General features: G+C 49.0%; 4 protein-coding genes and 1 pseudogene across 4 annotated transcripts; 3 read left to right on the plus strand and 2 right to left on the minus strand.

Moving 5' to 3' along the window:
• The first annotated feature begins 826 nt into the window (after window positions 1-826).
• Window positions 827-6,581, plus strand: LOC119277374 (zinc finger protein VAR3, chloroplastic-like). The gene is made up of 5 exons (XM_037558657.1): window positions 827-1,323; window positions 1,401-1,518; window positions 2,920-3,182; window positions 3,727-3,825; window positions 3,913-6,581. Exons 1-5 carry the CDS (start codon window positions 905-907, stop codon window positions 6,305-6,307), a joined length of 3,294 nt encoding a protein of 1,097 aa, XP_037414554.1. The 5' UTR covers window positions 827-904; the 3' UTR covers window positions 6,308-6,581.
• A 603-nt stretch (window positions 6,582-7,184) lies between these two features.
• LOC119277375 (60S ribosomal protein L24) lies at window positions 7,185-9,952 on the plus strand. The gene is made up of 6 exons (XM_037558658.1): window positions 7,185-7,285; window positions 8,446-8,491; window positions 8,578-8,653; window positions 8,792-8,893; window positions 9,310-9,458; window positions 9,609-9,952. The coding sequence occupies exons 2-6, from the start codon at window positions 8,481-8,483 to the stop codon at window positions 9,757-9,759; spliced, it is 489 nt and encodes a 162-aa protein (XP_037414555.1). The 5' UTR covers window positions 7,185-7,285; window positions 8,446-8,480; the 3' UTR covers window positions 9,760-9,952.
• Window positions 9,953-10,624: 672 nt separating this feature from the next.
• On the minus strand, window positions 10,625-14,412 carry LOC119279707 (pentatricopeptide repeat-containing protein At2g22410, mitochondrial-like). The gene is made up of 2 exons (XM_037560859.1): window positions 12,973-14,412; window positions 10,625-12,491 (listed from the first exon to the last, which is right to left on the minus strand). The coding sequence occupies exons 1-2, from the start codon at window positions 14,390-14,392 to the stop codon at window positions 10,756-10,758; spliced, it is 3,156 nt and encodes a 1,051-aa protein (XP_037416756.1). The 5' UTR covers window positions 14,393-14,412; the 3' UTR covers window positions 10,625-10,755.
• A 250-nt stretch (window positions 14,413-14,662) lies between these two features.
• On the plus strand, window positions 14,663-16,744 carry LOC119279708 (annotated as a pseudogene).
• Window positions 16,745-18,037: 1,293 nt separating this feature from the next.
• LOC119277376 (NAC domain-containing protein 68-like) lies at window positions 18,038-19,555 on the minus strand. Its single transcript, XM_037558659.1, has 3 exons — window positions 19,162-19,555; window positions 18,754-19,040; window positions 18,038-18,647 (listed from the first exon to the last, which is right to left on the minus strand). The coding sequence occupies exons 1-3, from the start codon at window positions 19,382-19,384 to the stop codon at window positions 18,219-18,221; spliced, it is 939 nt and encodes a 312-aa protein (XP_037414556.1). The 5' UTR covers window positions 19,385-19,555; the 3' UTR covers window positions 18,038-18,218.
• Window positions 19,556-20,710: the final 1,155 nt, after the last annotated feature.

Here is a 20,710-nt window from a genome sequence, read left to right on the forward strand (position 1 = left end):
CAAACGAATTGCCGGTGCAACGCCAATGATATCATGATGAATGTGATGATTAAATAACCGTGATATAATAATGATTATATCACAGAAAGAATATAGAGAGCTGGTCTCAGGTTGTTACATGTCCTATCCCGTCCAATGAACGTCTCTTCAGCATTGAACAGGCGGGGACACCGGGGGAGCGGCGCGGACGACGCTCTTGGTCGGCGAGCCGCTTGAATGTCGGCGCCAGCGAGAGGTCACGTCCGCTCTGGGCTAGCGTTAATGCGAAGTGACCTCTATAGAACGGCATGAATGTGAGCAGCTCGCTTCGGACGAAAAATGGCACGAGCGAGGGTGGGTTTTTTTATTGGCCAGAGCAATCAAAAGCGTGCATGGAAGTGATCCGGACGCCCGCATAGGCCCCGGTTGCTTCCGGTTTGCGGAGAAAAGACGTCCGCGTCGTAGATGCCTTCAATCACACCGTCTTCAAAATTGGTCGGGCTTTTTTCTTTTGAGGAGAAGGCCATCATAGCTAGCTTTATTAAAAATCAAACAACGCTTACATCGTCCGCTAAAAGTTCAAGGATAAACCCTCGAGACAGTCCAACCACATATTCGATGGATCAACACGACCATTTTGCGCTAGCACATGAGCAACCATATTGGCATCACTCAAAATCGGTCGGTTTAGGGGCCTTTGATCCGGTTTTGCTACTTCAGGTTCAGGGTTATTAAACGGACGATTCCCTCTCTCGTTGTCGGGGGTGATTGGTGAATCCTAGCCGTGCGATCATGCCGAGATATTTCTTCTACAGCGCCGTCCGGCTAAACCCGACCATCCGCTGCGCCGCCAATTTGGGAGTAGCAGGCAAAGGCCTACAGCAGGCGTAGAACCCTCTCCAGGTCTCGGCTCTCCGCCGTCGCCATGGGCAGCGCCTCCAAGCTGCTATCCTCCCTCTTGCTCACCTCCTCCCCGCTCCGTCTCCGGCCCTCCGCCGCCGCCTTCGCGCTCATCCTCTCCTCGCGCACCGCGGCATCCCGCCAACAACACCTGCCCTCCTCCCCCTCTCCCCTCCGCACGCTCTCCACCTCGGGCGCCGCCGCCGCCTCACCCCTTCCCTACAGCTCCAGCTCCAGCTCCGCCTCGTCAACCCCACCGCTCCACGCCCCTTTCCCGGAATGGTCCCGCCTGGTCGACCGCCTCGCGGCCGCCGGCTACGCCGCCCGCGCCCCCTCCCCCGCCGATGAGCTCGCCGTCGCCTCCGGCAGCGGCCTGTCGGCCGAGGCGGAGTCCGCTGTGTCCTCCTGCCTGGCCTTCGCGCGCGACCGGCCCGACCTTCTCAGGTGAAGTGAATCGCTTGGCCATCTGGCCGGCTGTTCTTTTTTTCCTCAAGTTGCTGATTGATTGGATGTGACCGCAGGTCGCTCCCAACGAAGGACGTCGAGGTTGTGGTGTCTAACGTTGCACCGGCCCTGTTCAAGGGAGGTGAGGAATCTGCGCAGCGGCTGCAGCAATACCTCGCGGGTGAAGAGGACAATGTGAGTTCTTATCCGTTTTGCAAGTTGGCCACGTCACGCTTGTTGAGTGGATATCTAGTACTCCGTTCCATAATTATTGTCAGACTTGTTTGCACTAAAACGACGACAAGAATTATGGAATGGAGGGAGTAGGTTACAGTAGATTTTACATATGTGTGATCATCAGTCAACTAGATAATTATTTTGGTTAGCTCAAGTCACCGCATATGTTGCTCTACCGGATTGTAGCCATATATTATTGTGAACGATACAGTAGAAAATATAATTAAGAAGGAAAGACCAAACATACCATTCAGTTCAGGGACAATCCTCTGTATAATTCCCATAAAATTTTGAGCATCTCAGTTTCCCATTTTCTCCCTGCACCTTTGTTGCATCCCTTGTTGCTTTTATGATGGGTGATGTTGAATGCCTGATAAGAATGCTGTATTTTCTTCAGTTCCGATTTCACCAGGGTTACAACTGTGGTTACATGACATTTTACAGAAAGTAATACAAGGATACAGTCAGTATATATGTAGTTAAGAGGAAAACATCCATCACACCTTAGCCTTACTGAATGCAACTTGCAGTCTAGCAAGCTGTGAACAACAGAGCTTAACTAGCAAATGCATACAACTTAATGCGTGACTTGTACTGTTAAAGACATCCAGAGGGGCACAGAGCTCAACTAAGAACTTATATAACTACGAAGTCACAAAACATAACTTGCGCCAGGTGGAGGCATGAAGGCGTGGCGGCTGGTGTGGAGGTTGCGTCATCGGAAGGAAGCGGTGGTGGCGATTAGGAGCCTCGGTGCTGTGGAGGAAGCTGGAGCTCTCATAGAACAAATTCAAATCCTTCCTTTTTGGATAGGGATTAAGTCAGAGAGATTTCTCATATATATATATATATATATATATAGGGAAAATCCATCCTACCACCCGGTGGTAGTTACCCCACATGTCTCATATACTAGCATGTGGTACTATATATACTATTTTTTTATTTTAAATATGTTTATATACTATATTTAAGATATTTCAAAACAAGTTACATGAAAAAATTGCATATGAGCCCATAGTTTTTGTTATATTTGTGAAATACGTACATATTTGTACGTAAAAAAGAGCATACTCAAAAAATGGTACATACTACCTAAAAAAGTGAGTTAGTTGACTTGGGCTTTGGTTTGAGATGTTCTGTGGTAGAAGCATTCCCATTTATTTCATTTCTTGAAATCGAATTCGAAAAGGGGGATTCTTGGGATAAGCCATAAGCATATCCTGTACGGGAACAACAGATTTCTTAAGTATTCTTGCAACAGGTTTCAGTTGCCAATTCACAAATGTTGACCCCACATTATGAAATGTGACAAAACTGTATTGATCAAGACACTAAAGATGTGATAACTTTTGCCAGGCAATTCAATCAGTCAGAGCGGTAACTGTGGACATTGTTCGGTACTTGCTAAGTTACACATACAGTTCGTCAAACAACTATTTAGAAGACAAAGAACTCACTGATTCAGCTGTTAGAAATATCTTGGCTGAGCTAGTTAATTCTAGTGGACTTCCCCACACCTCCAGTTTTGTGGAGTCAACAGTTGAGAGTCAACCTGAGCGATTCTCTAGGCATCCAGGGCAAAATGTTGAGATGAAACGTGGTGACTGGATTTGCACAAGGTATGTTATGGATATTTTTATTTACCAATTGAACAACATCGCCTTACTTTAAAGTGCCAACTAATTTCTACATCTTCTCTTCCTAGATGTGATACAGCTAAAATATACACACTCATTTTCTGTGCTGTAGCAGAATCTTGCACAAGCATGCATCTATGTAACAAATCATTTTTCGTTTTTGAACAATGCTGTTGTTGTCTCATAATCTTTTCACACTTGGCCTGTTTTACCTCTGTGTAAGTTTCCTCATCTATATTTTTAACCAACATTTAACTAACCATGACCAGTTATGTGCTATTCTCATAATTTTGTACAAAGAGGCACAAAACTCGCATCTGTAAAATAAATTCGCAACTACTTGTATTGTCGGAGACATTTGAAATTATTTGCTACTGGTTTGTTTACTACTCCCTCCGTCCCATAATGTAAGACGTTTTTTGACACTACACTACATTATGGGACGGAGGGAGTACTTATTTGAAATATTTTACCCATGTTCATATTTTTTGTAATGTTGACTCTAAATATGCTCTGCAACCTACAGATGTAGCTTTATGAACTTTGCAAGAAATGCGAGGTGCCTTGAGTGCAATGAGCATCGGCCAAAGAAGATGTTGACTGGCAGAGAGTGGGAATGCCCTCAGTAAGCTTCGACATGCTAACTTCATTTTTGTGATTTGAAATTATTTATGTTTCGAGATGGCTGACTTCGTATTGTCCTTTCGCCAAGGTGTGAATTCTATAATTATGGGAGGAACATGTCATGCTTAAGATGTGCTTGCAAAAGACCAGCGACAACTGCATCTGCTGGTGCTGGTTTAGGCGGTGTAGCAGAGCTTCTTAATGTAACTAATGCTGGTAGATCTGAAATTGAGAGAAAACTCGCTCAAAGTGATGAGAAGGCAGAAAGGTGGTTGAGCAAAGTATCTCAACTTGACGATTCTGCTGATTTAAGTAGTCTGGCAGCTGATGAGGATTTTCCTGAGATTATGCCTATGAGGAAGGGAGTCAATAAATTTGTAGTTAGCACACGCAAGACACCATTGGAGAGAAGATTGGCAAGTGCACAGTACAGCAGTAACAATAGCCCTCAAGCAACAGCATCCGACTCCAAGATTAGTCAAACTTTAGACAGGATACTTGGGCGTTCGGCATCTACTTCTGCCCCAAACAATCAGTCTGATAATGGGGGTGTAACTGCTGAGACTCCCAGGAAATTAACAGGCCATCTTGGTGATATCGACCCCGTTCCTTTTGTGCCATTATCTGCTGATCTGTTTACCAAGCCACAGAATGCAAAGACTAATGAACAGGCAGATAGGGACAGTCAAATAAATAAGGAAACTGGTAGTTCCGCACCCGATATCACACAGGCATCAACTGAGAGGAGAGATGTCGATAAGTCATTAGATACTGCTGAGAAATGGTCCAAGAAAGTCGCAGAACTCGATAGTGTAAATGACCTTTCAAGTGCTATTTCTGATGAAGACTTTCCTGATATTATGCCAATGAGGAAGGGTGAGAATCGGTTTGTTATTAGTAAGAAAAAAGACCGCTTGCTGACATCACCACAGTACCAGAGGCGCAGTGTGCTTGAGCAGGCTGACAATTCTGATTTCGTCCCGTTTGTTCCATTTCCTCCTGATTATTTTGCCAAGAAAGATGCGCCAGCAGAGAGTACTCCAGATACAGGAATAGTGTCAGAAAGTTCTCCATCAACTGATAAGCTGCCAGAAACAAATGCTTCATCAAGACATTCGGGAAATAGCCAAAACACCTCGCAGGTGATTGGCCCTCAGGGAAGTAGCATCATGAATAATGAGAACTCGAATAGGAATTACTCTCAGCAGAGCTCGAGTCCAGGTGGTTATACACGTGGTGGAAGCAGCAGCCAGCAGTATCAACAACAACCTTATGGGGTGGGTGATAGATCTGCTGGTACACCAAATTCAGGCGCCTGGAATCCAAACTACTCCCAGGGGACGTCTACTGATGTCAGAGGAGGATCTAGCAACTATCAGCATCAACAGCAACCCCATGAGGTCGGTGATCGATCTCGGGGAACTTCAAATACTGGTGCTTTGAACACAAACTACTCCCCCGGGAGGTTTAATGATGGCAGAGGTGGAGCTAGCAACTATCAGCATCAACAGCAACCTCATGAGGCGGGTGGTCGATCTAGTGGAACTTCAAATACTGGCGCTTGGAACACAAACTACTCCCAGTCCCAGGGGAGTTTTAATGATGGCAGAGGTGGATCTAACAACTATCAGCATAAACAGCAACCTCGTGAGGTGGACGATCGATCTAGTGGAACTTCAAATACTGGTTCTTGGAACACAAACTACTCCCAGTCCCAGGGGAGTTTTAATGATGGCAGAGGTGGATCTAACAACTATCAGCATCAACAGCAACCTCGTGAGGTGGGCGATCGATCTAGTGGAACTTCAAATACTGGTTCTTGGAACACAAACTACTCCCAGTCCCAGGGGAGGTTTAGTGATGGCAGAGGTGGATCTAGCAGCTATCAGTATCAGACACAACCTCATCAGGCAGGTGGTCAATCCAGTGGCTCTTCGAACACTCTGAACACAAACTACTCTCAGGGGAGCTTCAACGAGGGTCGAGATACATCTACTTACAATCAGGGAAGCTATTCTGCACAACCATCTTATTCGCCCGGCTATAGTAATCACAGCAACAGCAATTCTTGGAGCAGCAACAACAACCAAAATTGGAGTGGTTCACATCCTGATAGTAGGGTTTCTACTACTGGCATTGATTCCACTAACCCTAATCAAGGAACAGGCTACTCAAGCTACGGAGGTGGAGGTTATACTGGAAAGAGCTTAGAAGGCTCTGCTGTGAAGGACCCCGATCCCCTGGACATGTCCGAGGAAGCCAAGGCTGAGAGATGGTTCAGGAGGGCAGCGCAGATAAAGGACATCTCCGAGCTTGCCAACATTCCCGACGAGGACTTCCCCGAGATAATGCCAATGAGGAAGGGGGTGAACAGATTCGTGGTGAGCAAGAGGAAGACGCCATTGGAGAGGAGATTGACTTCTCCTCAGTACAGAAGGAACCTACCGATCGTAAGCTCCGAGCCTGACAAAGATGGTAGCTGAAAGCAGGCATATCTATTCTGATGAAAGAGCGAAGAGTTTACACAAGGATATATACTTTTACTTCTGATCGTGATAATAAGCAGCAAGGCGAAGAAATCCACGCGGAGGAAACAGCTGAACACCCAGAACATTTTTTCTTATATCCAAAAGTTTTGTTCTCGACCAGTAGGGATTTGCTGTTTAATTTGTTACGTGTATCAGTTGTATACATTTGTTGTTGTACCTGAAACCGTGAGTGCAATCATCAAATAATTTGCGCGTCGTTCTCCATGTAGTCATCTTGCTTTGAAGATCAAAGCCTTGAGTGAGGCTCGGGTGTTTATTTCTCAAAAACTTTATCGTAGTCAGAATAGAGTAACAGATGGCTGGTGAGATACAGCCGCACTGAATGTGCCACAGGGCTACCAGTGGCGACTGGCGAAGATGGGGGGCCCTAATATCTGGGATTTAGTGCATATTTGCTAATGAACAGTGAAAAATAGTGATTGTTTGATGCGAAAAATCAGTTTTTTCAGTGGTTTGGCCCTCCCTGATCAGTTTTAACCGCACTGATACAATTTTTCTGACTCCACCTCGTGGACGTATTCTTGTCTCTTAACAATAAATCTGTTACCCCTCAAAAAAAACAATAAATCTGTTATCATGAAATAAAACTTCTTTACCCCCGAAAAAAAACACACGAGGAGGCGTCACCCCTCGAAAAAAAAAAGAACAGGAGGCGTCGCCCAGAAAAGACGTTTTTTTAGGGATCGCCCAGAAAAGACGCGGCACGAGAAATGAGAAAGGGGCTACAAAACGAAAAACCCGGTCCAGCAACAGTGGGCTCCAATCAGCAACCCTACTCGAGCGGCCCATTAGCCCAACAACCCCGCGCCCACCCCACCCCACCCCTCGCGAGGTCATCAAAACCCTACCCGCGGCACACATCTCCCCCCACTTCCCCCCATCCGCCGCCGCCGCGCCTCCTCCTCGCCCAAGGTATCCCTCCCATCCTCTCCTCCCTCTCCTCCGACCCATCTCCCCCGTCCTCCTAGGTCAATCCGTCCGGCCGCCGCCCCTCCTTCCGCCGCGCCGCTCCTCCGCCAGTTCTTCTTCCGTTTCGTTTCGCAAGGTCTGGTTGGTTTGGATCCGATGATAGGCGGCCGCGTCTCTCGATTCGTAGCCTAGGTCACCGGCAGTAGCTTTGTTCCTAGGGTTTCGCCGTCGCGGGTGTCCGAGATGCGTTCGTTTTCCGTGAGTCCAATCTTTAGTCGCGGTGGAGCGCGCAATGGGGTTTGTTGTTCCGTGATCTGGACGCGTCCATTAGTTTCATTGGTTGAGTGAGTATCTGCCTGCTGTTCGTGAGATCTTGCACAGGTACTGGGGCACCCGACACAGATTTGCTGTTGTAGTTTCCGGCGGCCTAATCTTTACTGTGCAAGATGTGCATGGGTACGCAGTATGCAGCAGTTGCTTCTTTGTGTTTGTGCTGCCGGTGACCCAATAATCACCCAGCCTTTTACGCTTCAGGTGTTTTGTTATTCTATGTTTGTGTAAAGTAGGATCCAGAGCACAAGTACTGAGGCACGGTAGCCGTTCTGGTTGCTCAGTTGCCATTTATTTGTTGTGCAAGAGAGACATGGGAACCCGCTTTGCAGCAGAGATGGACCTCTACTTTCTGCCGCCAGTAGTCGCCCAACATCACCCATTTGATTCTTGTGCGGGATGCACATCTGACATTGTTTGTGTCAAGAGTTTCTTCTATGAGTACAGCTAACTCATGGGCCTAAGGTCGTAAGAGATTCAACTTCTCGTGACCAGTAGGTTCGCTCGTTTGGACCAGAGCACAAGTACTGAGGCATGGTAGCCGTTCTGGTTGCACAGTTGCCATATTTTTATTGTGCAAGAGAAACAGGGAACCCGCTTTGCAGCAGAGATTTACTCCACTTTCTGCAGCCAGTAGTCGCCCGATACCACACACTTTAGTATGAAAGATGAACATGGGTACACAATTTACACTCTGGTTATGAGGTTTTGATGATCGTGCTTTGTGGTCATTCTATGCTAAAGAGCCTGCTTTGTTGTTGATTGTTCTTTTGTGTTACTTGCTTTATGTACTTATTAAGTGTTGCTCATGTTTGTTCTCATCTCATTTTTAGGTAGGAGCTTGTGAAAGTTCTCTAAGGCTGAGAAGATGGTTCTGAAGTAAGCTATATGTTTTTGCAAATTAGCTTGTCTTCTTTTTAGTTTGATAGCACTGTGCTCAAATTGTTGTTTCATTTGTTCTACAGGACCGAGCTCTGCCGTTTTAGCGGCCAGAAGATTTACCCTGGGAAGGGTATCAGGTTCATTCGTTCGGATTCGCAGGTAAACTTTGTTATGTTAAGGTCACTTATATTGTTGTTGAATGGTCTAGGTCATCAGTATTAAGCCTAGAAGTTTTTTATGTTGATTCTTCTTCAAACAGGAACAACCGACTAATGATTCAGATATTTTGTGCTGCAGGTTTTCCTCTTTGCCAACTCAAAATGCAAGCGCTACTTCCACAACCGCCTGAAGCCTGCAAAGCTTTGCTGGACAGCAATGTACAGGAAGCAGCACAAGAAGGTATCACATTTTGGCTGCTAAGTTATTCATTTTTAGACCATCATTGTCCAGCATGCAGTTCTGTATTATCCTTTTTTATGCCGAAGAAATGTTGCTAGAATTAGCTCGCATGAACTTGGTTATTTTGTAATTTGCATTTCACCTGTCATTAATTTGAGGGCAAATTCCTCCCTACAGTTTGATATGCTTGTGCGTTGGTATTTATAACAAACAATTAGATCACATTTGTTATGTTATTTATAGATCACTGCTTCTGTTAGCATGCCTGTATTCATGCGTGCCATTCCTTCTGTAATCTTAAGCCTCATGATATGTGACTTCTTGTGTTTGCTGCAACAAAGGATTATTTTTTGTTTTTGGGTACTGATTTGTCCTGTCATGCATATTTACTGGGATGTGCTTTGATGTGTCAATAGGACATCCATGCTGAGGCTGCCAAGAAGAGGCGCCGCACCACCAAGAAGCCGTACTCACGGTCGATTGTTGGTGCCACTCTGGAAGTTATCCAGAAGAAGAGGGCTGAGAAGCCTGAAGTCCGTGATGCTGCCCGAGAAGCTGCTCTCCGGTAACATATTCAATCTCTTTATTGCTGTTCCTGCATTGTGTCTACTCCTAAATCTTCTGTTGCAAAAACTGATATCTTTGGATATTCTAGCAGCTGTTGATATTATTGTTTGCTTTTCAATCATCTTACCCTTGATTCATCATTTTGCAGTGAGATCAAGGAGCGCATCAAGAAGACCAAGGATGAGAAGAAGGCCAAGAAGGCAGAGGTGACCAAGTCCCAGAAGTCACAGGGGGGCAAGGGCGCCGTGCAGAAGGGTTCCAAGGGCCCAAAGATTGGCGGTGGCGGCGGGAAGCGTTGAAAGTCGATTACGCCATAGACATAGAATTGTGCTGCCTAGCCTTGTTTCCTATCCTACTATCATAGACCTTTGTCAAGTTATTACCCCGCCATCTTGAATTTGCACCTTATCTGTGAGGCTGAATGGTGTTAACGTTTTGGATTGTCTCGATGAGTTTATTTATAATGAATGGTACTTATGTTGGTTCTTGTCACTTGGCTAGTTTTCTCATTGCAGCGGGCGCTTGCTCATTATTCGAAGTTCCTAGTCTCCCGTCCTAATTCAATAGCTTTTAAGTCTTGCTGTATATACTTAGAAAATCAAAACAATGAGATTTATAGGAGCAAGAGCATCGAATGGTTTCACCTGCATGGCACATTGTGAATAGAAGTGAGGCGGTGATTTCGTCGCTCCCCTTCCTCTCCTATCATCGTATTGGCATCGTGAGGGGGAGGGGAGCTCCGGTCTCTCTCGTCCAGGCATGTTTTAGTCTTATAGAGGTTTTCGAGCACTTGTCCAGGCATGTTTTTAGAGTGGTTTTCGAGTTTCCTCTGCCGATGTCATGGTGCTCATACGAATTTGAGGAAGATGGTGGAGAATACGACCGCCTGTTGAAGGGCGGGTTGGCGTTGACCCTGAAGCTGGCGTTGAAGAGGCTCGGACTCCGATTGGTGTTTCTTATCGGGCTAGATCCAGCCTTTAGCTCATTAACGGACTCCGATTGATGTTCCTTATCGGGCTAGATCCAGCCTTAGCGCATTAACGGCTCCTGGCTAGGGATGCTTTCCTTCTCTGGCAACGGCGGTATGCAGTTTTCTGTTGTTTATATGCATATATCAATGTTGTTTGTATGCATATCATCTATGTATCCTTAAATAAAAGTAATGTGTGCCTACGGGCGTGCATCCTTTCTTCTGGCTTTGCATTATTCACATCGTTATGACAAAATTGGCTACAGAATAATTAACATCATTCTCTCGGTCCATGGACCCGAGCATCACTCTATAGCTAGCGGGGTCAGCAGTCCACGACACTGCAAGCGGGCGGTTTCCTCACACGACTATCTTCCATCCGCTGCCTGACCTCCATGGCGTCGCCCCATCTATCAGCCCCCGCATACGCATTGCTCATCAGCGTGTAGTCCCCGCTGTTCCCGTCGTCCAGCTCCCTGAGCCTCTCGGCGGCCACCTCGGCGATCCCCAAATCACCGTGCGTTCTGGCCGCCCCCAGCAGTATCCTGTAGACGACGGGCTCAGGAGCGACGGGCATCTCGGCGATGAACCTCAGCGCCTTGGTCAGCCGACCGGCACGCCCCAGGAGGTCGACGACGACGCCATAGTGCTTCATCCGCGGCTCCACGCCGTGGACCGACCTCATGCTCTCGAAGTGGCCGAGCCCCTCCTCGACGAGCTTCTTGTTGGCGCAGGCGATCAGCACGCCGAGGATGGTGACCTCGTTCGGCCTGAACCCTTCGGCGATCATGGCGTGGAAGGCGCCCAGGGCTTCCTCCTCGGCGCCGTTGTTCGCCAGCCCCATTATGATCGAGTTCCATGATAGGGTGTCCTTCTCTTTCATTTCTCTGAAGACCTGCAGAGCCTCCTTGGTGCTTCCGCATTTCGCGTACATGTCGATCAGAGAATTGTGCAGGATGGTGTCGGCTTCGATCCCGTGTCGCCTCACGTAGTCGTGGATCCACTTGCCGAGATCGAGAGCGCCTAGGTGCGCGCAGGCGGAGAGTACACTTGCAAGCACGATCGCGTCCGGTTTCACCTTGGCTCTCTGCATCTTCCTGAAGAGCTCCAAAGCATTAGAGAACTGACTAGCTTGTGAATAGCCAGATATCATAGAGCTCCACGAGATCAGATCTTTGCCAGGAATTTCCTCGAATAACCTTCTTGCCGAAACCAGATCTCCAGCTTTTGAATATGCGGTGATCATTGCGTTCAGTGTCACGGCGTTCCTATCCTTCATGTTAAAGAAAACCTTTTCTGCTGATCGGAGCTGACCACGCCTGCCATAGTAATCTATCAGAGTATTGCCCAAGTAAATATCCACCTCTATGCAGTAATCCTCTATGTATCTAACCAAGCAATCCGCCATGCTCCAATCTCCTAGACGAGTGCACGCAGAAACAACCTTGACCATAGTGACCTTATCAGCTCTCACTCCTGCATCGTGCATCAACTTGAATAACTTCAAAACCTCTTTCAATCTATTGCACCGGCTATATCCACATATCAAAGAGTTCCAGGACACCACATCCTTAACTGGCATCTCATTGAAAACAGATCTTGCACAGCACAAATCACCACAGGCAGCATACAGATGAATCAGCGAATTGGAAACAAAGATATCTGAAAGAAGCCCGAACTTCAGTACATGGCTGTGCATCTGTTTCCCTTCATTAAGAGCACCAACCCTTGCACAAGCCTTCACTACGAACGGAAACGTCAGGTTGTCCGGCTCCATGCCTTTTCCTCGAGCCTTGTTGTAGAAAGCGATTGCATCTTCTGGTGCATCGCTTTGAGCAAGCCCCCTGAGTATGATATTCCAAAGGTAAGTTGTTGGCGCTTCAATCTGCCCATATACTTTATGAGCAAGAACCAAATCTGGTTGTAGGATAGCATAGAATCTGAGAATCTTAGACATTGCATATTGGCAATTGTACAGCCCAGAAACAATGAGATGGCCATGAAGCTTCTTTATGGCTTCCATCATTACAATGCTGAAAGAAAACTGGATTTTTTCATGAACTGTGGATCAGTGAGGGGAAATGCAGTACAGCACATGTCACTCAACACCTCTGCTTCCTGCAAGGGATTACCAATATTAGTAAAGAAGCAACAAAAAGTAATACTGTGAACTAGTACAAAAGCGACAAACAATAACACCGTGAATTAGTCTTTTTGAAAGTGGAATAAATGAGCACACTGTCGATGCTTATTAACAACATATATAAAAAATAGCGAGCATTGGATAACGAGATGGTGGTGTTTAAATACAAGGTATACAAAGGTCATATGATTCAACAATCATTCAGCAGCCAAGAAGAAATAAACTGACTTAGTTCTTTTAACTTTGCATGAAAGATAATAGATAAAAGGTAAAAGAACACAATAAACCCACCATAAAGTAGGAAGGCTATTTGGTATAATGCAGGGAGACAATTCTAATGATGGAACATAAACTCTTAAAACTATGTGGAGCTTCTTCCCAATAATTTGGTTCCGACTTACTGACTCTCGCCAACCAAAGCAAGCCCAGGAACCTTAACAGTATTCATCTCATCTACTAGCTTCCGTGCTCTTTCAGCATCACTAAACCTTCCAAGCTCAGTGAGCATATTGGATACCACCACAAAATCACCTCCAGATTCTCTTTCGATGTCTAGTATCTTCTTCATTGCCCTCTCCCCCATCTCCACTTCCCCATACTTGCTGCAACAACCCAGCAGTGTCCTCCACACGACTGAATTAACCTCTATTGGCAGACCACTTATTACTTGCTCGGCCTCATATAACCGTCCAGCCCTCCCTAGCATGTCTATGATACACCCAAAATGCTTGATCTCTGGAGTTAGACTGTATTCAGACACCATGCTTTTGAAAAACTGTACTCCTTGCTCGACCAGCCCACCATGGCTGCAAGCATTGAGAACGCTCAAGAAGGTGACTCTGTTAGGCCTGATTCCAGCTCTTCTCATCTCTGCAAACAGTTCAACAGCCTCAGTTGACAACCCGTGCATTGTGAAACCTGAAATTATTGATGTCCATGACACCAAGTTTCTCCTATCCAGCATTTCATGGAAAACCTTCAGTGAGTTCTGTACAGACCCAACCTTGGCATACAAGTCTATGAGCGAATTACCAACTCGGATATCCAACACAAGAAGACCCTTCTTCTCACAGTAGCCGTGCAAGGCCTCACCCAAAAGAATCCTTCCAATATTAGATACCGCAGGTACAACCGCTAACACAGTTATCTCGCTTGGATCAACACCTTCTGCCATCATGCGGCGAAAGAGAGCAATGGCCTCTACCGAGCGACAGGAGCGCGTGTACCCATCAATCATCCCGGTCCACGAGACAACATTCCTACAGGGCATCCGCTCAAAAAGCAGCCTCGCGTACTCAACCTCGCCCCGCGCAGCAAACCCGGTGATCACCACGTTCCAAGTAACCGCATTCTTGGCCGGCATCTCGTCGAACGTGATCCGAGCATCCGCCAGGCACCCGCACACGACATAGGCATTGACGAGGGCGGTGTGCACGTAGGCGTGGAACTCGAACCCCTTCCGGACAGCAAGCCCGTGCAGCTGCACGGCAGCCCGCGGCCACGCCAGGGCCGCGCAGGCCCCGAGGGCGTGCACGAAGGCGTAGGTGTTGTCGGCCGCGTGCCGCCGCGCGTCCCTGAAGAGGCTCAGTGCCTCCTGCGGGAGAGGGCCGCGGGAGTAGGCCTTGAGGAGCGCGTGCCACGGCGTGGGACGGCGGTCGAACACCTGGCGGGCAACGAGCTGGGCGTGGATCTGGAGGAGCGGGCGCCTCTCCGCCTGGTATCTCAGGAGGAGGGCCACCAGGCCCCGGACGTGGGCGGCGGCGGCGTCGTGGGAGGGCGCGCATCCCTGCCTCCAGAGGTCAGCCGGGAACCGCGCCATGAGGGGCTCCGTCTCCTCCAGACCTACTACCCAACGCCTCTCTCGTCTGCTTAGAATTATTATGTCATGGTGCAATGGAGAGAGATAGAGAGAGAGGGAGAGGCATACCCTTGTCTAGCGAGAAGGTGGAGCAGTGGAGGAGGCTGGACTCGAAATCGTCCGAGGCTTTCTCCCTCCCGCGCCGGCGTCCAAGACAAAAAGATTGTGTTTTGCTTGCCCTTGCCGGGCGTACTACGTTGCTCTCTTGTCCTCACTCCTCGCTCCTCCTCCATGTTGCGTAGGGTTCTCGCGGGAGCGATCGTGCGCCTCTCCGGCCCCGGATTCTCCAACCCGCCACCGAGGAGTCGGCCTGTCCTTCTGCCCATTGCCCCGCGCCTTTCCACCGCGCGGGAGCCGGCCGGCGGCGAGAGCGAGGGGGAGGAGGACGACCCGTTCTCCTTCCCGGACCAGCAGCAGCTCCCGCCCGACGTGGCGCGGGGCGTGGACGCCGTCGTCGCGGCGGCCGAGGGCGCCCACCTGGACGCCGCGCGCGCCGGGGCCCTCCTGGAGCAATGCGGCGCCGCGGCCTCCGAGACGCTCGTGGTGGCCGCGCTCTCGCGCCTCCGCAACAGCTGGGCCGCCGCGCACGCCGCGTTCCGGTGGGCGGCCGCGCGGGCGCGGCAGCAGCCCGGGTACGCCCCCGGGCGCCACGCGTGCCACTCCATGCTCGCCATCCTCGCCAGGCACCGCCGCTTCGACGACGCGCGCGCCCTGCTCGACGAAATGCGCCGCAGGTCGCTCGCGTCGCCGAGGGCGGTGCTCCTCCTAATCCGGCGATACTGCGCCGCGCGAGACGTTGCTAGCGCGATCGCCGCGTTCCGCGCGCTCCCGAGCTTCGGCATTGAGCTTGGGGTCGCCCAGTTTTCCATGGCCTCCTCAGCGCCCTCTGCCGGTACAAGAACGTCAAGGACGCGGAGCACCTGCTTCTGTCCAGCGACAAGGAGTTCCCGTTCGAGACCAAGGGCTTCAACATCGTGCTCAACGGCTGGTGCAACATGGTCTGCAGCGTGCGGGAGACCAAGAGGTTTTGGACCGTCATGGAGCTCAGGGGCGTCGCGAGGGACGTTGTGTCCTATGGGAGTATGATCTCGTGCTTCTCAAAGGCTGGGAGCTTGGATTCGGTCATGAAGCTCTTTAACCGCATGAAAGAGGCCGGCATTGTGCCAGACCGGAAGGTGTACAATGCAGTTGTGCACGCGCTCGCCAAGGGGCGGTGTGTGGATGAGGCAAGAGCGCTCGTCCGGAGCATGGAGGAGAAGGGGGTTGCACCAGACACGGCCACTTACAACTCCCTCATTCAGCCTCTTTGCAAGGCTCGTCAGATCCAGGAGGCAAGAGAGATGTTTAATGAGATGGTAGGAAGGGGGCTGTTGGCATCAGTGAGGACATTCCATGCATTGTTCGATGTTGCTACGAGCCCCACTGAGGTCTTTGATCTCTTGGATAAGATGAAGGCACTACATTGTGAGCCAGAGATGGACACTTATATTATGTTGATCCGGAAGTTCTGCAGGTGGAAGCAGCACGACAGTGTGGAGAAACTGTGGAACGCAATGCCTGCAAATGGGCTGACCCCTGATCGGAGTGCGTACATTGTGTTCATACATGGATTGTTCCTGAATGGGAAGTTAGAGGAGGCTGCAAAGTATTATTAGGAGATGAAAGCCAAGGGATTTTCACCAGAGGAGAAGACTGAATCAATGATACAGGCGTGGCGTTCAGGCAGAGAGCTTGCCAAGGCGTCAGCTTCTGTCGGTTCAAGACGTGGTGCAGTGTCTCTCAAAGTAACTCGTAGAGAGTGGTAAAGACGAAGACCACTTGGAAGTGGTCTATAAAGAGGGACACGGGTGTTGTTTTGGAGTAACTGGTAGAAACTTTGGAGAGAGATTATTTGGTTATTCAGAAAGATGAGTCTGATTACCCTCAAGTGATCTTCATCTACTTTGTTCTGGCCGGTTTGGTCAAGGAAGCCACGCGCGCAAGGGCCTTGCTTTCGTTAAGAGTTATTGTCAGCGATGACCTCAGCTGAGGGTATGCTGTTTGGTTTCCTTTGTTCCAGTCTGTAATCAAACTTTGTTCCTTCTAACAAGAAGGCGCAGAGCTCCTGCCGTATTTGAAAAGAGTATGTTTACCCAGTTATTTTCGTTCTCACTAGATTGCTTGGCTGTAGATCGGAAGTAGAAAGTGCAACCTAGGGTTTATTCTGTTTAGACTTGGATAGGCATCACTTTGCTGTAACCCTTCTTTTGTAGCTCATAGTTTGTACTGGGTACATGTTTGATGATTGGTTCACAACATATAATGAGTGTCCACCATATTCATACTGGTCCGACTCCTATACTTTCGCATTATAATATGTGCAGAGATTTTACAAAATAATGAGAGCTCATTTCATATGGTTTGATACTAAATACACATTTTCAATATGTAGTTGTATTCAATATTAGCAGTTTCATTTTCATGCTTACAACAATTCCCTTAGTGCACTGGCATATTTATTCACATATAACCATTTAGTGACCGCTCATCCCATTGCAGAATCGGCCGCCGTGTGAAGTTTTAGGTTATATAATTTTCTTCTTGACAAACATATTGTTCTCTTTCTGCCAGCCAGCCATTGCAACCTTTCTGATAGCATTAATTCAGTGCATGTGCACACTAAATAGTCCAGCTACAAGAGCACATTGGATCGAAGCTGGAGCGGGTTGCTGCCAGCCTGCTTGTAATCAATGAATCTGTTGATTCTGAGGTGAGCGTTTACCAGACTTCCAGTTATATCTGATCAGTTAGGTGTTATTTTCTCTGGTATCCTGTGGCTTCAGTTAGGCCTAGTAGCTGTAGGTGATTCGATCATACCGACGATAATATGGTACGCGTCAAAAATTTATCTTCGCATGTGATGTTTCAAGACCTTTCTGTAATATCCTGTAGGATATCCCTGCTAACAGCAAGTAGCTTGTTCTGTCAGTTGTCACTACATATATCCTGATCTCTGTTATGCAAGTCCAGTCTCCAAAAGATGGTGTTGATGCAAAGTTGCTTTAAATTTTGTTGATAAGACGATGACAGGTAATGGATACAGTTATGGTGAAAACAACTTACTTTGGCTGTACAAGATACAGCCAACTGAGCCATGCTTGTCATACTAGTGTCCACTGTCAATTTCATGGCGTCTTATAGCTGCTAGCCTGCAAGTGTCGCTAACTCATATGACTCATGATGCAGACTAACATAGTGCATGATCACGTCCCAACTTTAACCGATAGCTGCGTGGTCGACAACCAGTTGCAGTCTGCCTGTTCATGTATGCACTGAATGTTACCATTATACTGTTAATATCTGAACCTTCGGATAAACACCAAATATTTTTTTTAAACAATTGGAAGTGGTGAAAAATGAAATATCAGCTGTGAAATAATCATATATTACCTCTGTCTAACACTAAAACTGTCTAGATACATCCGTATCTAGACAAATCCAAGACAAGTAATACGGGACGGAGGGAGTATATGTTTCAGATTTGTTTCAGATTGATCAAAGGTCAGAAGAACAAGTTTGGTGTTTAGACTTGAGAATTTGAGATTATTATGAGAACAAAATCACATGTTTGTTCAGAATACCAAATTTATAGATCGAAACCAAAGAATAAATACTGCTACAAGCCTACCACCACATCTTCAGAATCATGCCTGGGAAATCTCTATCTCTTTCTAGTTCAACAAAGTAAGTATATTTGTCTAATCACTTCTATTTCCAATAATTTACACCATATCTTTCTGGTTCCATCTCAGAATGGTGGCAAGATTGTTTGCCACATCGGCCTCATCATCTGCGGTGAGCTCATCGACTGTAAGTAGCCGCTGCCGTCCTGCCCAGGCATCGTCGCCGGGTTCACCATCTGCCCCATGTTCATATAGCAAGTCTGCAGGTCGTCCATGCTCAGGCCGGTGAACCAGTCGCTGTCCTCCTTCACCGTCACCATGCCGCCTCTCGGCTGCCCCTGCGCCATGTCCGTGAAGACGCGCTGCTGCAGGCCGGAGGCGCTGTCGATCTCCGAGGAGTCGTGCGTCTGGAAGCTGTCGGACATGGCGTCGGTCGCCAGCGCGTCCATGACCTCCCCGTTTGGCCCGGCCTCCACAGCCATGTCCTGCTCCACCTTGACCTTCTCCCAGTTGTTCTTCTTGTTGTACAGCCGGCACAGCACCCATTCGTCCAGCTGCAATAGCCGCACATCACATAGAGAGAAGGATCAGTATTCAGTATCGATCGATGAATCAGTATTGTTGGTGAGCAAACTGCGAACTGGAAGACGTTGGGGTTACCTTGAGGGATCCCTTCTTGCCGGGTGCGCGGTCGGCTTCGGCGATGCGGTACTCGTGCATGATCCAGTCGGTCTTGACGCCCCTGGGCGCCCTGCCGGAGTAGAAGACGAGCGCCTTCTTGATGCCGACCGTCCTGCCGCCGCTCTCCTTGGGCGCCACGGGCTTGTCGGCGCCGGTGGCCTTCCAGTAGCCGGTGCCGGCGGAGCGGTTGGGGCGCGAGCCGTTGGGGTACTTGCGGTCGCGTGGCGTGAAGAAGTACCACTCCCTGCTCCCGAACAGCGCCCTCTCTGCACGAACGAACCCGCGGCCAAGGTCAGCGCGGCACAGCACACATTGAACCACCAAGAAGGAGGAAGAAGGAGAAGAGAAAACAGGGGAGGGGAGAGAGAGGAAGAAGAGAAGGCGCACCGGGCAGATCCCAGGGGTTGAACTTGTAGAGATCGACCTCGGCGATGATGGGCACGGGCTGCGGCTGGCCCGCCACCTTCCTGCAGAGGTAGTGCACGACGAGCTCGTCGTCCGTGGGGTGGAAGCGGAAGCCCGGCGGCAGGTTGAGCTCCGCCTCCGCGTCCCTCCGCCCGCTGCTCCCCTCCGCCGCCGTCGGCTCGGCCTTCACCATTGCCGTCATCATCCTCCCCCTCCTCGCGTTCGCTCGCCCGCTCCACCACCTTGGAGAAAAGAAAACCCCGGCCGCGCCCGCCCGGTGCTGGAAGAGAAGAAGAAGAGAAGAGAAAGGCGGCTGCAGGTTGTGATACCGCCTCCTGGGACCTGGAGCCTTCTCTTTTGTTGATGGCTCGTTTCCTTGGCGACCAAGTACGTTTGTAGGGCGGGGCGCCCGGGTCGGCTATATACGGGCCCCCGCCCGCGCCACGTGGGCCGGGGCGGGCCCGCGCGTGTCCCCGAGCTGCTCGTGGGCTTCCGTTGTTTGGATGAGGAGGACGGCCGTGCGCTGCTGCGCGGAAGTTTCCCGCGGCGACAAGAGTTTGACCCTCCCGGCGGCTGGGCTGAAAGGGACGGAAGAGTCAAATGCGCGACAGCCGGGAGGGATTTTCCGGCGGGAAAATATATCCCCGCGACCACCTCGGCGGCTCGTCGAATGGCCGCGCGTCTAGGTGCGTCGGCAGGCGCGGGCTGCTCCTCTCTGTTCTGGACCTCTCATCCGCATTGCACCACGTGCGGATTGCGCTTCTTGGCTATCTGTGAGCTGCGGCAGCCACGTACCATGTCGTAATACGTGGAGGAAGGTATGAGGACATGAGCTTACGACCCGCGCATGCATGCATGAAGGTTTTCCATCGCGCCTTGGATTTTTCTCCGGGGAAAACTTTTAAAAGGTTTAGGGATCACGCTAGCTAAAATGCTAGTACGAGTAGATGACCCTTCAAAGATGACATTGTTTAGTTTCAGCATATAAACGTGGACATATGACCACGTCAAGTCCTATCCCCTATAAAAGAAAAAAAAACGTGGATATGAACCATCCTCTACCACGGGCTGCTTAAACATGAGCGAATGCAAGCGCGCCTATTATGTTTAATTAAGTGATTATTAAGCCATTGGATGTACATCTGATTCAGATTTTTTTAAAGATCTTATATATTTGTGAATGGAGAAAGAACATGATATTCACGGCATGACATTTGTATCTCATCTACTAGTATGGATCATCACGGTGCTACTGACCAGCACAGTTAATTCCCATGCGGCCAGAGGCGGAGCTAGCATCGGATTACACCTAGGGCTAAGTACCTTGAATGATGCACTTTGATGATTTTTTCATACTTTTTAAGAAGAAATTATAAGGGTCATTGTTCCTAGGCCTAGGGCTATAGCCCTACTTGCCATAGGCCTGTCTCCGTCCCCGATGCGGCCACAGAAGGATATGCTTGGAACATTATTTATCTTCACAATTCATAATTCCCATGCCGATCGACAGAACAGAAGGATATGCTCGGAA

The sequence above is a fragment of the Triticum dicoccoides genome, chromosome 3B, assembly GCF_002162155.2.
Source record: "Triticum dicoccoides isolate Atlit2015 ecotype Zavitan chromosome 3B, WEW_v2.0, whole genome shotgun sequence".
Lineage (NCBI taxonomy): Eukaryota > Viridiplantae > Streptophyta > Magnoliopsida > Poales > Poaceae > Triticum > Triticum dicoccoides.

Bases quoted from the DNA above. Each gene is read 5' to 3' on its own strand.
- LOC119277374 (XM_037558657.1), top strand. From the start codon at position 905: ATGGGCAGCGCCTCCAAGCTGCTATCCTCCCTCTTGCTCACCTCCTCC. The intron at 1,324-1,400 runs GTGAAGTGAATC...ATGTGACCGCAG, and splicing joins GACCGGCCCGACCTTCTCAG to GTCGCTCCCAACGAAGGACG. The intron at 3,183-3,726 runs GTATGTTATGGA...TGCAACCTACAG, and splicing joins GGTGACTGGATTTGCACAAG to ATGTAGCTTTATGAACTTTG.
- LOC119277375 (XM_037558658.1), top strand. The intron at 8,654-8,791 runs GTAAACTTTGTT...TTTGTGCTGCAG, and splicing joins TCATTCGTTCGGATTCGCAG to GTTTTCCTCTTTGCCAACTC. The intron at 9,459-9,608 runs GTAACATATTCA...ATCATTTTGCAG, and splicing joins GCCCGAGAAGCTGCTCTCCG to TGAGATCAAGGAGCGCATCA.
- LOC119279707 (XM_037560859.1), bottom strand. From the start codon at position 14,392: ATGGCGCGGTTCCCGGCTGACCTCTGGAGGCAGGGATGCGCGCCCTCC. The intron at 12,492-12,972 runs AAGTCGGAACCA...ACTGATCCACAG, and splicing joins TTTGGTTGGCGAGAGTCAGT to TTCATGAAAAAATCCAGTTT.
- LOC119277376 (XM_037558659.1), bottom strand. From the start codon at position 19,384: ATGATGACGGCAATGGTGAAGGCCGAGCCGACGGCGGCGGAGGGGAGC. The intron at 19,041-19,161 runs GTGCGCCTTCTC...TCGTTCGTGCAG, and splicing joins CAACCCCTGGGATCTGCCCG to AGAGGGCGCTGTTCGGGAGC. The intron at 18,648-18,753 runs GTAACCCCAACG...CGGCTATTGCAG, and splicing joins GCAAGAAGGGATCCCTCAAG to CTGGACGAATGGGTGCTGTG.